The 17,313-nt window shown below is 41.6% G+C and overlaps 1 protein-coding gene across 2 annotated transcripts in view; it reads right to left on the bottom strand.

The window, feature by feature from the left end:
• The window catches only part of ssbp4 (single stranded DNA binding protein 4), a 79,447-nt gene that overhangs the window by 12,890 nt on the left and 49,244 nt on the right, over positions 1-17,313 (bottom strand). For both annotated transcript variants that reach the window (XM_053870872.1, XM_053870879.1), the window contains exon 5: positions 5,797-5,886. In XM_053870872.1, coding sequence (XP_053726847.1) covers positions 5,797-5,886 — 90 coding nt within the window. The remainder of the gene's footprint in view (positions 1-5,796; positions 5,887-17,313) is intronic.

The raw sequence follows: 17,313 nt of genomic DNA, 5'->3' as shown, positions 1-17,313 counted from the left end.
GAGATCAGCAACGCCAGACACAAGCACGTCTTCTCAATAATTCTTTCATTGGAGTACAGATCCAACTGAGACTCAAATTTATTAGATGCGAATGAGATATACGGACTTCATGAGTGCGCTGTGGGTAACTAGATATAATATCTTAAGCGACACTGGAATGATTCTCTAGGCTGTGAAGCAAGACTTCGCCTTTGCATGGAAGGAAATGACATTGATTTTATATTTAGCAATATCAGAAAACATGTAAAACAATCTTCCCTAACATCTCTCTTGCCTCTCATGGACCACCAAGCTGTTGGCAGAAGGGCAGTGTCAACGTCACTAACACTAGAGGGCAGTGTGTAACTGCCGTCAGACCGTTGCGCACACACGCACGCACACAAACAAGAGAACACAATGCGGCCTGCATCACTGAACACAACAAACAAAGCCAGGAGGAACAGCACCACATACACAAACACTGTCATTCCTTGCTAACATTCCAGAAAGCAGCAGCAGATCAGTACACAGGAATGAAAACACATCAGCTCACTGACACAAACACTTTCAGGAGTGTTGTCTCCCAGAAGACAGTGCTGAGGATCGGACCAAATATTCTAATACGCACACATCTTTAAGTTCAAGCCACAGGTTTATAAGTTGTACCAACACACACAACACCACCTGTTTTTCAACCTTTCATTTTTTGCTTACCAGACACTGGACTCTGAGCTTGGAACAATGGTAAAAACATGCCATGTGTGATTGGTCATAATTGTGAGATTTCATTTGCAAGCGTTTGTCTACACTAAAAAATATGCATCGAAAAAAAGGGAAAAAAAAACATATATATATATACACATAGTCTGCTCTTCGACAAGCAGACACAGTAAACGTAGGGATTGTATAAGAGCAGACAAAGGCCACATTGATGATGTTTGACAGCGAGTGTTATCATCATGTGCAAACTTCAGGTCTGTTTGCAGATGTGCCATAGCCACCGGTTGCTCTTTCAGTATAAAGTTACCTCTGTTTTTCTTTGCTCAGACATGAGAGTCTTTGTCTGCACATCCCTGAGCCAATTCTTTCTTCTGCATTTGTGTTGTTAGAAGAGATTTTGCTTTACATTTCTGGCGCCATCCAGGTGATAAAACACATGTCTGAGGCAGTCGTAACATACTAACGCAGCCTCTATACTAACAAATCAACCCTGTAATTAACCTTGAGTCCTGCACCCACTCGGCACAACAGCCAGCAGCAAACTGACCTACACTTAACACAGAGAACTGACCTTTAACGCCCACAGACAGACACTACCGCTACTCTAAAGTTCTAAAGACCGGGCCATCAGTCTTGTATCTCTGTGATAGGACAGACCGCAGAGATCAGTCTTACCTTTAATAAATAATTACTGAGAGCAGATGTCTCACTCGTCCGCCATTTGTCAGCTTAAAACAGCTTCCTCAATTTGTCTTTGAGTCTCGTTGGCTCGTTCTTAAAAGTGTAATCAAACCTAATCCTCTCCCTTTGTGCTTTTTGGGGTTTCTTAAAGCGAAACAATTACCTGTAGTCAAACACACTGCCCTTGACTTCGGAAGCGGTTTTTGCCAGCAAGAGTGATTCCAGCCTGGTGGTGAGGGCCAGCCCCTCCCCGGCTTCTTTAAAGACCTAATGAAGCACATTAGGGTTTGAAGTGCCTGGCTAACTGAATGAGGATCAAAGGGACAAACATTTATCGCCTCAATTTCTTTGATATTTTGTACAATTATCCAGCTTTCTTATTTTGCATTTCATCTGTCACACAAACTATTGGCAAACAGCTCTGACATGTATGCATCATTGGTGACACCTGTGACATCAATCAAAGGATGATATATGCTCAACTATCAAATCTTTAAGCCAGGAGGGTCCAAACAGGTCCTCAGAGGAACAGAGTTGGGCAGGTTTTTCTTCAAAACCATGCAGCATATACAGCTTCACCGATCAGGTCTCTGACGCCTCATTGGTAAAAGTAAGTGAGTCTGATCGGTTGGAAAGACCTGCACCACCCTGACCCTTGGAGGACCGGTCGGCTCACCCCTGCTTTAAGCTCTCATCAGCTCTATTTTAAGAAGCGATGACACCGCTAGCTATTATCTGATGTGCCAGCTCACTTCTAATCATGTTACCATTCCTGCCAAGACACCATATTGGATTTATAAATCACTAACTACGGTGTCACGAGGGAAGAGTCACCCAAGTTCCCCGCAGTCAGGTACAATGCCCATGTAAATACTAGCTTTTCCTCTGCTCCTCCACCGCTTCATTACCTTTGTATATGCTACCGCTAACATGCTAATCAATTCGGAGTAAATCACTGCTGCCCCTCGGTTGGTCTGAGACGATGTCGGCACAGACCGCCTGAGCTAATCTGAGTACAGATGTTTCCTTTCAGGCTGCGGTTAGCGTACATTGATTACTAACGTCGTGTTCATCAATCACAACGGTCAACACTAACTATGTTGCACGCTCACTTCCACTTGTGCGTTTTCCCTTATTAATTTCTCTGAATGCCTTGTGCTCTTGGTAGGTATAAAGCAAAGCTGTATTGAGCTCATTTGCCGGGTTTGTCAGTCAACTGACGTGAGAACAGCGGAGACAAGCTATGGAGAAGCATGTTAATACAGGATTGATGTGGATGATTAAACAAGATCAGGTGAAGCGTGTCCAGTCACTGATCAACAACACGGACAAACAAGCAGTAATGTAAATCATAACAGTTTAAAGCTCTACATGAAGACATGAGCAGTAGAGACAGTAAACACACTTCACCCAATAACTCAATTGAAACTGGTAGAGGAGCGAATGACAGGTAGAGTTTGAAAGTCACGAAGTTGATGGGATTGCTTGTGCTTTGTCTTGAAGTCAGTAGAAGCAACACCTCCTTTCCTCGGTGCAGCATGATACTGATGGAGCTACAGTATCTCCCTATCAGCAGATCCCTGCTCCTGTCAATGAGGAGAGGTTTTCGTGTTGACTGAATGAGAAGTGGCTGCAGTTAGGACTGAAACAGTGACCGTACCTGCGATATCAACCTCTGCAGCTGTGACTCACAGTTGCACATGTGAATCAGACAAGCTGCTCAGATGTTTGGACCACGTCATAGAGGGACAAGACACACATGAATCATAGACAAGGTGAGATTCCTAGCAAGCGCTGAAAGATTCACTGACATAAAGTGATGTACAACAGTGACCTCAACATGCTAAATCAGGGGTCACCAACATGGTGCCCACGAGACCAAGGGAATCGACCACGGGGCTGTTTAAGAAGATCAATTTAAATAACCATCTTATTATGTTTGATTTTCGGATTGTTTCTTTGTTAGACCATTGGTTATTACAGTGAAAACTCAGTAAAGAGACAAACAATTGACTGGAATATCATTCATCATCCATTATATATATCATGATTTCAGAAGTGTGTACTGAACCAATGGTAGCCCGTGGGTCGCACAGTGCCCTTCTGTGCTAAAACTGATCACTCAGCAAATGGGTCCGTCACTTGAGTCTGTTAAAAACATAGGCTATGATAGCTTGGTAATTTTTCAAGTATCTTAGTGAACTAGATAACATGCAGTATTACTGATGTTATCGATGCAGAAAAGCACACAGGCAACAGCCTCAAAGACAGAGGAGGTACACAGAGTCACGGAAATTGAATCCAGGTGTGAGAAAGAGAGGGGGAGATGTGTTGGGAAAGCCAAACTTTGCTGAATACGATGCAGCCTGAACCGCAGCAACACAAAACTTGCCTTTTATGACATCATAATATTATGTATTTAGTACAGGTTGCATGCTACTGAGCATTTAATTGGTCTGACAAACATGTTCAGCTAAAGACAAACTTTAAAGTAGCCAAAGCCACGCCATGACAGAGCACCATGTTAATTTGTGCATTTTACATGGCTCTGAGATGGGCATTGAGAAGAATATGTTAACAGTTACTCTTGCACTGTAGTGCACAGCGCAGGGACTGGAAGAGAAAATGGAAATAAACCCCTGGTTTTCCTGTCTCCCCTCTGCCAGCCGTCTGTCTGTCCCTCAGCAAAGCACGCTGGGTCTATTTATGGAACGCAATGTCACTCACGCAACACCACCAGATATCTCGCTGGCCTGCTTACTGCTCATACATCATTAACGTTCTCCGCGACCCTGACACGCTTGCACACACATTTACCCAAAACACATACACACACACACAAGGTTGCTCATTCACACACAAAAGCTATCATGTGCTATCAATCAAGGAGCACTGTAAAATGTAGGCAAATAGCTGAAATACTGGGAATGTATTGACATTGTGCCAAATTGTAATGTTATCAGATGAAAGAAAAGAGTTGACAGTTGTGACTGCCGTGCTACTGCAGTTGAGGTGACAGTGAAATAATCTTCTAGGTATGATTTTTTAATGTATTTTATCATCAGTCACCATACCAACAGATGGACAATGCTAAAGAAATGATGCAATAGAAACTTGAGTGGAACAAAACAAAGAAAAAAAAAGGGGTTAGGATTCTTCAGCAAGTCATGTGCCTGCTCCCCAACAACTTTATTCTTAGACAAGAAAAGCAGTGGGAGAGTGCACTCCTGGCGCCAAGCTACTCATTTTCATCCAAACTGTGATTTTGACACAATTGCCCACAATTACTAGTGAGGCAATAAAAATAATTTTCTGCTTTTTCTATTACTCTACATTCCGACAGATCAGATTTCCCCGGTTGTAATTTCTGTTGTAATTTTAAAATTTGAGCAAATGAACTATAAGTCAAAATAAAAGATGATATGGTGTTATATTTGATTTGTCTTTCCCACTTAAGAAAATAAAAGTACATGTTATTAAACCAAAAAACTTTAATAAAGTCATCTGCCATTTAGAAAAAAAAAACAAACAAAAAACAGCCTAAAATACACGGTGTTCTCGATTTGTGCTTGATAGAGGACCACAAAACTCTTCTGTTACATTCGGGTCAATAGCTCCCTGCTTCCATCTCACTCACAGCCACTAACCCACTTGTGCATTCACCGACATTGTAATCTTGAACACGTGACCTCTGTGAAAACTTTACAATGATAAAGGCAAACCGTCACAACAGCGGATGAGCAACTAAACTGTCCAAGAGAAAGTCAGTTCAAAACAAATAACAGAGGCAACGGAAGGTACCCCATGGTTCTTGACCCTAATAAATATACTGTGATGCATAAATGACAGAAAAAACTATATCTGTGTATATGTATATCTGATGTACTGTATTGGAGCTGAGAATGAATGACTAACAGAACTAAAGGGATTGCGTGTTTGCGTGCTTGTGTACGCGATGGCAGAGAGATTGTGTGTGTCCTCGTCCGCCTCTGAGACAGCCTTCAGAGAACAGTGATGACAGGGTGAATTAGTGAAGCAACACAAACCACACAAAATTGCCCCCTGCTCTCCTCCTTCCTTTACCAAAAATAAAATTCTGCTCTCTTTCTCTCTCTTACACACACACACACACACACACACACAAAGGCAACATTATGGAAAGCATCAGAAGAAAAGTGTGTCAGAGCATCAGCGGGAGCACCAGGAGTTAACAACAGGAGCCCGGACATATGGGACAGAGGCAGAGAGACGGAGAAGGGAACACATCTGGACAGGGATTACGACAGCTAAAGAGGCTAAAAAAGGAGGAGGAGACAGAAGGATAGGCTTAGCGATGGCTAGAGGAGGGGTCAAGGGTGATGGATGGATGTGGGGGTGGACAAGTGATGAAGTCAACGAGAAAGTTGCTTAGCTTACTTGAAAGAAGCCTGGGGGCATGGGTCCTCCTGGCATGCCATCGTTGGGTGGCATGTTGCCCATCACAGGACTGGGAGCCGCAGCTGCGCTCTGAAACACAAAGCAAACACCAGTTAGCATTGCAGGAAGGTGTCAGGATAATCCTATGAACACATCGCTGGGGAAAATCTCTTATTTGAATCTTCCAACTCAGAATGGATTCCAGCACACAAGTACAGCCATTGCTAAAAACTCGCGATGAAGTCAGATGGAGGAACAATAAAAGGACACGTCAGTTCAATGAAGGTTACAGCTCAGGAAAAACTGCAGACAAAACTAGAATAGCAGAGCAGAAACATGCAAATAATCACTGAAAGAGAAGCCTCACAAGCCAAACAATATGAAACTAAAGTTCAGAATTAATATGTGAATTCATAATCAGTCAACTGCTCCTTCAATGCTCGGGGACAGCTAGTCACAACAGTGCTCATCTGGCTCCTGAATGGTGAAACAAACTCAATATTCACATCTGTTCCGCAGGTCTCTACATCCACTGTTACGAGTGGTGATCATTACAGATACTCTATCCTGCATTTCCAAGTATTCCCACATGTTACTCCGAACTAGTCTTTAATTCCAACTGTCCTGCAAATTGGAAGTTACAGTATGCAGGGGTGCTTCGTCTTGGTTCTGTAAATTCAGGCCATTTCTTGCTGCAAAAAAATGGCAGCATGTGATACAATTACATTTTAGATTAGGGCACATACTGTGTATAACGATAAATAAATTGCTGATTCCTGTGTGCAATAGCAGCATACTAGCCAGTAATTAATCATGATTAAGAACTGCTTAACATCTTTTTAGCCAGTTTAATATTTGCTCTGAAATGGTGACCTAAGGTTCACTCTAAACAACAATGCAACTAGTGGTTGTTATCTAATTATTTGTCATCTAATTTAGTTTAATGCGTGTTCCCCAATCTAAAGTGTCACCTTTCCTAATTTACTAACTAGAACACTAGAACAACTAGAAAGTCATAGCTCCACCCAGGAGCTCATCTCACACACATTCAAGACACTTGTTGCTGGTGTTCAGCAAGAACCCAGGATTCAGGATTCAAACCTCGGCCATGGAGTGAAAAAACCAGATCCTAACCACTGGATCAGAGGAGATTTTAGCCTGCCGGCATTTCAAGGCCAGTCAAGGCTCGAACCTAAAGACAATGTTGAAGAAGCAAAACATTTTGTCACCACATCTCATGAAAGTTGTTTTATTTTGATGACGTGATTGCATGTTGTGCTGTATAAGGTCATCTTTTCATTTTTTTTTTTTGGTGACTGTGAGAGAACAAGTGGTTAGAAGTAGTTAGAAACCATACAAGTGAATGTTGAGAAGCCACAGAAGAGAAATTGTCTGTTCCTATGACTTCCATCGGCAAGCTTTGAAAATTTTATTAAAATACTTTAAGTCATTTTGCCAACTGAAGTATATATCATGGACTACAGCATATAACTTGACACAAGTTGGAGTGGTCCAGGAATGTCACAAAATCTTGATAATTTTCATAATACAAACCAAAGATCCTTGTAAATTAGTTTCCGGCAAGTCATGAGAGAAAACATACAAACGGATAACTCTTTTCCACATTCATGATCTGAAAAGTAAACACGCAGGTACATCTGCACTTATACAACTCAACGTTTGATTTCCTGATGTGGGAAATGTCAAAATCGCCATTGACATATCGAGCTCAGCATGCAAATGAAGTTTAAAAGGAAGTACAGAATCAAACTGCGTCCATATTTCCTTCATCTTTTCTCTCAGTTTAAATTACTTTTCATTCCAAGAGAAAGACAGATGTGACATCCACTGCGCCTCTCTTCTTCAGAGGCAGTAGAGCTCAGTGTATGGCCATGACTGCTTTGTCAGAGCTTGACATTCACACATGGGGAACGCAACGAGTGGAGGAAACGTTGAAGTTACACAGAGGACAATGGAATTGTACATCTATTAAATGAGAAAAGACACCGAAAAGCTTTTGCTGACCAGATTGAAAAATCAGGTGACATCAAGTGGTGCAATTGCAGATCAACTGCCCCACTGATCTTACCCAAGTCAGTACCCAATGATCATGACCAAACAATAAAGCAGTTAAAAGTCATAACAAATGGCCCAAACTTTGTTACCAATGATGATTTTGTCAAAAGCAAGACTCCATGGTGCTAAGAGTTTATGCGAGATCATGTCCATCCATATGGACTGGCGAGGTGTCCATGGTGTTCCCGACTGTCACTTTAAGTGGCTGGGTTTGGGTCCCACCACCCACGAGCCAGCTACAGTCAATAGCAAAAAGTGGCAGAAGAGTTACATGAATTAATGAAACCTTTGCTAACAGCACTGGTATTGGTAAACAGATGGGTCAAAAAGGATGTGAGGGAAAGAAAGTCTATTGGGACAGTGAAACGTCTTGCTCGAAGCTATTGTAGACTCTCACAAATTGGTATTTAGTCACACAAAGTTTGTGCACCAATTGATGACTCACTCCAAAAGTACTGATAATACTGACACTCTTCTTTTACCCTGAACAGCTCTGTCACGTTCAAGGACCCCCCACTCCCCAGGGGTTTAAAACAATAATCGTCTGAGTCTCAATCCTGGGCCAAAACAGCTTCACGAATTCAAAACAACCTTTAAACTTTAAATAAAAAACATATTGCGGACAAATACCCACATTCACAAACAGTGATGTCATCCTCCCCCTCCCCCTCTGTAACTGGAGCTTCACCACTCCACCAGTGAAAACAATCCCTCCATCCCTGAACCCACATGGCCCAGACACTAGCTAACAGGCCCTGGGGCCACGACACACAGACACGAATACACACACACTTCGCTGGAGAGACGGTGTGAGACTGAGGGACTCATGAGAAGAATAGAGAGTGAAGTGAAGTGAAGAGAGGTCAACATTTCAACGTAAGAAAATGGCAATCGAAAGACGGAGGGAGTGGATGCTACACCCTTCTGCGGTGGGATGTGACGAGAATCCATTGATGATTCAGGTTCAGTTTCAGAGTCTCACAATGATGCGTCGGCTGTTATTTTGAATGAAACAACTCACTATTTTATGAAGTTCGTTATGCAATATTCCAAAATTATGTGTAGATATTTCCATTTAGATACATGTCCATTTAATTCCATTTACATCGTAAATATGAAAACTAGGATCTAAGTCATATGTATTATTAATGATTTAGCAGCCACAAATAAAGATTATTTAGATATATAATCTGTTTTTAAGCATTCATGAACTTGAAGAAAATTACATTTGAAGAATTCTTAAAATTAAACCAGCTATAAAAAAAGAGCAGTGTCTCTTCCTGTGCTCAGCCAATGTCATTTTGGCTCATGAATTGGAAGCAGGTTTTCCTCCTACTACATCTTGAGAGAGAGATCAACAGTCTTGCTCAATCTTCAGTTCATCAACCGGATTGCTGCAGTCTATTGTGCTTTTTAGTTCCTATCAACCTCCTTGACTGCAGCTTCAGACAAAGTAAAAAAAAAGTGTATATATCCAACAAATGCATACAAATAAAATGGAACTGACTGAAATGCTATGGTTTGGTTTTGTACACACAAGAAAAACACTTCTACTAAGTAGCATTTTGGGGAAAAAAAAGGCAATATTGATTCATTAAATTGAGTAAGTCATACAGGAAGAAAAGAATTCTAGTCATAATTCAATGTGAGATGAAAGTCACAAGCGATGGACGTCTAACAAACCTCCAAGATAAAAACCAGTAGGTTGAATTTTGGAGAATGTTGGAATGAACATGTCGAAGAGACACAAGAATGTGGAAGCGGCGCAGGCTGTGAAGTGTGTCAAGTCTTTTTCGGAGCATGAGTATGCATCAATGCCTTTTTCGTGCGAGGTAGTATTGAGGTCATTTCAACAAAATGACAACATTTAGGTCACTGGTTGGCTTCATCTTAACATCTCCCACATGGAGTGTCGAGGCATCTGCGAGCGATTCAAATTGTGGTGGAGGAGATCTGGAGAAGAAACTCATCGATTATTTCTTACAAACTGAGCTGAATAAACATGTATGTTTGTGCGAGTGTGTTGCTGCCTCAGCCAACGACGAGACTCTACACTACTCAGGTGAGGCAGCAGCAAAAGGCCCCTTCTCCTTGTTGCCATGACAACTCCGACCTCAGCTCCTGCTCTCCAGTGCCCATTAAAACCCTCAGGCCGTCAATCATCAGCATGGCCAGGGAGCAGAGAGAGGGTAAAGAGAGAGACTGGAAGAACAGAAAGAAAAAGAGGCGAGAGAAGAGAAACAGAGATGGAGTTTAAAGCAGCTTGTGGCTTTTGATAGCTGCCCTTGTTCGCCACTATCGCCTTCATTCTCTTTCCACACACACAAAACAACCCAAATTCACAATACCTGCAGTTTTAAATACGCAGACTCTTCCAGGTCTCTCCACTCTCTCACTCCATTCAACACATCCCCAACAACCAAAAGCTGCGATTACTTCCTATTTAATCATTTCAAATGAGATTTAACAAACATTCCGGGAAGACTGCTGCTGCATCATTGTACATTAGCATCTCCCTCCTCTCCCAGTTCCTCCACAACTACACCAAGAGGAGCACTACGGGATCATTTAACAAAAGGTTTACACCACTTCCATGTTTATCCTCTGGCTGTTGATCTTTTTGACTAACTTGAGAACTTCGTAATTATTTTTGTTCAAAGGGAGAAGAGCAGGAGCCAATTGAGTGCAACTATCTCAATGGAAATGTTTCAACTGCCCTCCTTTTGTCAGAAATCGACGATAGGAAAAAGCTCATTTTTATACTTGCTTTACGCAGTTCAGATGCTGCGAGTGATCTACTGGATACATACATTCATCACTCCCTCTATGACTCTGCAAAATTTTGCTCCTTTCACTTCCTTTTCTGTTCAGTTACCGCCATAGCTTTAGCACCTTTTTGAGAATGAAGAAGTATAGAGACCAAACAGCCTGAAACTTGGGTAAAACAACCCATTTTTATTCCCAAGGTGTCAAATATCTTGAAGTGACTGTGTTGTGTTGTGCCCCATGTTGATGCTCACGTAATGCCTGTGTTCAGAGTATTTTGAGAATGAGAGAATGTATATAAATATAAGGAATATTTACATTGACTACTTCTTCCTCAGGAGCCGACTGTGTTTACTTCCGTGACACAGCAGAAGCTTAAGCAGGCGCCGCTCACACCGTCCAACACAGTTACATGCAGGGTTCATCGAGCTATTAACATTATCCAAATAGCACAGTCTGAAGAAGAGACATTCTAATTTCTTTCCCATATTTGGACTAGGATATTTTATTTTAGACATTTTAAAAGTTTGATCCTAGCCGGACTAAGGCGATTATTCAACTTTCTGGGACGTCATGTAACCGTGGTCATTGAGAGAGCTGGATCTCTGGTGTGTGGGACGCTGGAGTCATCCGAGTCCGTGGTGGACAGCAGGTCACTCAAAAGATGCTCTCCACCATGGACAATGCTGACCACCCACTCCACCACTGTGGAACAGGCTCTACAACAACAACTCAAATTGCAACAACACCAATGTAAAAAGAAAAGACTTAAGAAATCCTTTTTCATTATGCCATCTATCTCTACAACAATGCTCAGTCGGTCTCAGTCATCTCACTGTGTCACATACTGATACTACGACTACTACTACTATAACTATGACTAATATAATAATAACAATAATAAAATAATAATAACAATAAGAATAATAACAATAGGGATAATAATAACAATAATAATTATATTAAATAACTCCATTGTACAAAAAGAAAATGTTAGTATGAAACATGCTGCATATGCAGCAGGATTATAATCAAGTATTTCAGCGTAGGATATTTCAGCAAAAAAATTGCTACATCACATTGAAGAACACACAATGAAGAATCGTAACATACGAATGTATCAATGTTTTCTTACTTATTTTATGATTACAGTGTTTCCCTTATCCGGGTGAATATTCCATAAAATGGAAAGTAGATATATACTGCACTTATTGAATCGAATATTTAAAAACATGTAAACATAGATATAGAATTCTCTTCAGAATAATTGAAATGAATAAATAATTAAAAACACTCCAGCCATCCACTTCACCTGTCTCAATGTAATTACAGTGACTATATAATTCAGATGAGCTTTGTGTTATCTTCAGTGAATTTCTGTTTCATTTGGCACTGACATTCCATCGAAATGTTCTTCTTGCTGTTCGTATTGTCTCTCCACATTTTGAGGTTCATAGAAAAACAGTTGGCTTGACTTGTATATATTTCCTCACAGAGTTCACTCGCTGTTATCCTCTTTAGCTCGATGGCAGAGGCCAGCAGTCTGGCCGGCCCACAGACAGCGAGCGAGCTGCTCTATCTGTCCAGTAATCAGACCTCAGCAACCGGGGGGTAATAGATCTGCTGTTATCTGGATTCAGACAAACAGGCCGACACACTGCTACCTGCTGGCTGCAACAACACCAATACTGACATGTAAGTGTGCGATTGTGTCTCTGAATTGGTCGTGTGTGTTTTTACACGTCTCGGTCGGACTGGCCCGACCTGACCGCACAGCTCCCACAAACTCACATATCTGAAATATGCAAAAACACTGCGAAGTATTCACAAACACATAAAAATGCTAATGTCTACAGTGGAACCCTGAGGCTCGACTCAAAGTTCACACACACACTCATGCACAGTGCATCTACAATCGCGTTATTCTCCTTTGTCAGATTACTTTCCACAAGCTTCCACGCCACATAGATGGCAACACACAAACAGTGATGTACTTTTGTACACAGAGTCGGGGATAGAAACACTAAGCTGCTCCTCCGAAAGTTCTCACAGAAGTGTGAAACATATAAGGTTCATTCTTTCTCTTCTGATGACCTGCTTAGCTTGCAGAATGAGCCTCAAGAAGTGTCACCACCCTCATCACCATGTAAAACCGACTCCTCCGTATGTCACAACATTCCCTGGCCTACTCCTCCTCCAATAACTGTCACTGAAGTCGACTCTATAAAGATAAGCAGTACGGCAGCAGAGAGTGACAGCAGACAGACAAACAGGTCTGATCAATGAAAGACTGGCAGCTGCCAGATGGCACTGACTGGAACAGTACTCACGATTCTGCAGCATGGAAATGGTCTCAGAGGAGGGGACAGCTCCTAAAGCAGCCCAGCATCCATATTTTCACTGAGAGATGTATTGCATTGAGGATGACTGAGAGTCACACCTGTTGTGATGGGAGTGGGTGAAGAGACCAGCCATTTCTGGTTTGTGAGCAAGATGCGGGTGAAGAACATTCAAACATGGTTTATCATTCATCCTGATAAACATAATGAATACATAACTGATGATACAGTAACTTGAAGAGTCATCCTTAATGTAAGTGATCCGTCCATGCATTAAGTTAGCTAAGGATCTTAAAATAAGTTACTTCAGGTACAGAAATGAGACAGGTTTCCTAACGCCAGAAGGCATCTTCAATGGACACAAGTAAGTTAACAAGTTTGTACAAATAAGAACATCCCAGTTTGAGAATTAAATTGCTTTTCCTTGTCACTCTTTTATACAGCTTAAAATCAGCAGGCAATACACACTAAAAAGAAACAAATATATATATTTTGTACGTTATAGAAACGTCCGCATTTATTATTATTCTTATTAGTAGTAATAGTAGTAGTAGTAGTAGTAGTAGCAGTGGTACTAGTAGTATTGTTATTAGTATTATTATTAATAATATTCCTAATAATAATATACGGTATTCTTATGATAAGCAAAATAAATATACAGTGGTACCTCGGTTCTCCACCATCTGTTCGAGAAGCGATTTGTTCGAAATCTGAAAGGATTTTTCCCATTAATTTTTTCCATTAATTAATGAATGGAAAAAGAAATAATGCGTTCCAAGCCTTAAAATAGTCTTTTGTAGGAGTGAATGTAGAGTGTCTGCTGCAGGTGCGCTGTTCGTCTCTGTGTGTGGCCGCTGCATGTGGGAGGGGTTGCGGAGTGAGTGACGTCTCTCCAGAAGTGAAGAGGTGCCCGGTGCGTGTCCAGCTCTGAATGTGCACTTCTGTGCAGTTTGGCTGTGACAAAGTCATAAACCAAGTCACGCTCTGTCCCAGACTCGCCTCATCCCTGTCTGAGCTCCAGCCCACAACAGGACATCAAACCCTGGAGTGAGCGCTCCAGCCTCGGAGGTGCCGAGAGCGAGCACCTCCCCTGTGACACTCTACCACGGTCCAGTGCGGAGACAGGAAAGGTTTTACACCTCAATATGAAGAAAAAACAGCCAGTCAATGTAGCTAACGGGACACGTCTGCATACAGAGGCTGCGTTATACACAATAACAAAGCGCGTCGTGGGCCAGCTGATCGGTCAGCGCACGTTATGTTTTTCCAGGTTTCTTCGTTCGAAATCAGAAGCAAAAAAATCTCGAGATTTTTGTTCGAAGTCCGGGATGTTCGTAAACTGTGGTACCACTGTATAAGATAATATGAAGGGATGTAAATCAATATATTTTTTATTATTATCACATTTTTTTTATTTTATAGCAAAATGAGGCACATCACAGGTCATAGATGACCTGAACATTTCGGACAGCCACAGTGTAGAGGGCATCAGTGTTGATATGGAAGAGTTAACCAGGTGAGCATGTCTAACCAAGATATAAAAGGAGCAACAGCAGGCTTTGAGGCTGGCGATTTTAAATAAAGTTTTGATGCCGTAGATCAAATACAGTTTTTGCAGTAGGAGTAAATGTTCCCACCAATGCACAGTCGTACACAGTCACCCATAGACACAGACAGTCACACACACACACAAGTAATAATAAGTCACAGCCTCCCCATGGCTGCAGCAGCTGTTATGTCAATCAGGTGAGTTAATTACTGGTAAACAAATCTGCTTGGGATCCCCCTGTTGAACACAAGCAAATACAAACAAACAGTCCTCCTCCTCACTATTTCTCCAAAGCATCCTCACCTGGTGTCATACCCGCAAGCTAAACCAGAGCCTGATCAGAGCCAGGGGATGTCACCTAGTCAAGCCCTGCACCAGCTGCCTTCACTTGGGCAACACTGCCTCACCTACTGACAGGAAACACGAGCACGGCTCTAACAAAGATGGTAAAAGCCAACATGGAGACCATGGTATCGATTGCCTGTAAAATCAATCAAATGTCACTGTGTGAGTGAACAATATAGCTGCTTAAATCTGTGACCAGCTTACACATTAAATTGCTCGAACAGCAACAAAGATAGTGACTCTTTTGCCTTAAACAGTTTCAACCATTTCCAGACAAATCACAACCACCCAATCACCGAAGCAAGACACACTTTTTAATGATTGGTATAATTGTGCAGCTATTTCTGAACAGCGGTGTGGCCACTTGTGCTTTGTCTAATTTAGCTCATCACCATCGCATTTAAGGGCAACTTCAAACACAGCTTCCCTTGATTATTTTGTTGTGGTGTGATACATTCATAATATACACAAAAAAACCCGCCCCTGCAAAACATCTTCTTAGAATGCTGCGCAAATGTCACCATGAACATCAGTAGATCGACTGAAATAGCAGGAATTAAAATGAGAAAATATAATCTGAATATTATGATTATAAATTAAAATCTGCTTAGTTTGGTTGGCTTCTGAAAGATATACACAACTCCCATACACACACCCCTAGGCTGTCGTTGACGGTGTCAATAGTTAATGACCAAAGCTCGGTGATGGCCTGCTGCTCGCTCTGGTGACCCTTTCTAACACTGGTCCCTCCTGCTGGCACTGCTCTTTAATTACACACACACACACACGGACGGACAAACAAGTGCAAATAAACACACAGAAATGAAGCCCCTCCATCCCCACCCCCTCGGCCTGTGGCCTTTCGCAGGCTCATTAGGCACTTGGTGTTGGCTGCAGCGCCACGAGAGAAGCAGGGTACAAGTGACAGGACGGCTGATCATAAGAAAACAATTGACACTTTTTTGAATGTTGTTTAAAGACATATTCCATCAAATAAAGGCCTGTACAACAGAGCTGCAAGAGACGGCTCTAAAGCACACGAATGGCACCACATCATTGGAGATGTCCTATGAGCTTGTGGGTTTCAGCTAGGCAAACCTCCCACAGTCCAGAAGTGAATTGTCAGGAGATATTAATGAAGGCGTTACTAAGCTAATTTTCAATATAGTAATAGAGAGCAGGCATCTACTAAGACTTTATTCCATGGGGAAAAAAAATTCCAAGTTTATAGCAGATCCAGAACCTCAAGTCATCAAGGAAAAACTGAAAATCCAGCACTTCCAGATATATTCAACTATATATACAACTTTGAGATAAGGCGGCAAGCTTTGAAAAACATTTATCTGGCATCAGATCATTGAATGTTACTGGTATTCAAGGCAAGTAATTTGGGAATGAAAAAATAATAATCATAGAGAAGAGAAAAGAATGCTTAAAAACACTGACGTTAAGATGAAACAGACTCACTGAGTCGACTACACACAGTCATCAAGACACGTGTCACCTCCAAGAGTGAGAGCAGTCCAGTTCTGTCACGTCCAGAGTCACACATAGAACATACATTGAGAATCTTTTGAGTTTAACACCACCAAAGGTGTTTGTAAAAGACAAGTATAACAAAAGGATGTGTTGTCTTTTCCAACAGGCAATAATCATTGTGCAACAACAAAACCTCCTCCGCCGCTTTCATTGTAACGTCTTTCTCTTTCCGCCTACGTCTTACAAAAGAAAAGCAACAGGTTTGCGTCTGCCGCCTCGGGATGTAGCAGGGAATGACACATTAGAGCAACAAGAGGAGTCGTAATAAACTGAAAAGGAAGGTTTATTTAAGATAAATGAACCTGTTTGTTGTGTCAATTGAACACAATTGCATTGGTCGCCATGTAACAAGCACATAGTTCTGCTCTCATCAATTATCCTGAATTATAATCCAACCTATCATTTCAGATTTCACAACCACACGTCTTGATTCCTCTGCTGACATGTGGCCACCTAAATGTGTGCACTAAAAATAACACACAAAACAAGCAACAACACGAGAATCTTTTTACAATGGCAAATAAACTTGCGAAGATCTCACTCCCCAGCTTTTAAATTTCTTCCATCAATCTGAGGTTTCACCCGAGGACATATCAGCTAATAAAGACATCTGTAAGCTCCAGCTAATGTGCTGGAGAGCAAAAATTACCCTCAGAATTAATCACTATTGCTGAAAAACAGTCATCTGTCTAATACTTTGTGATTTATTGCACTCATCATGCAAAAGGGAAGGCTTATGGAATACTGCTTGAAAAGTGTAAAATACATAAGAACACTGACAGCTCTGTTCGTGAGATCCAACCTCCAGACTTCACTTCACACCCGCTGCAGTTGGAATCTGTAGCCGCTCAAACTTTGCCAAGATTTAATAATATAATATAACACTTTATCAGCCAGACCTCC

This window comes from Synchiropus splendidus, chromosome 1, assembly GCF_027744825.2.
Source record: "Synchiropus splendidus isolate RoL2022-P1 chromosome 1, RoL_Sspl_1.0, whole genome shotgun sequence".
In the NCBI taxonomy this organism is placed as follows: domain Eukaryota; kingdom Metazoa; phylum Chordata; class Actinopteri; order Syngnathiformes; family Callionymidae; genus Synchiropus; species Synchiropus splendidus.
This window is presented reverse-complemented; position numbering and strand designations above follow the sequence as displayed.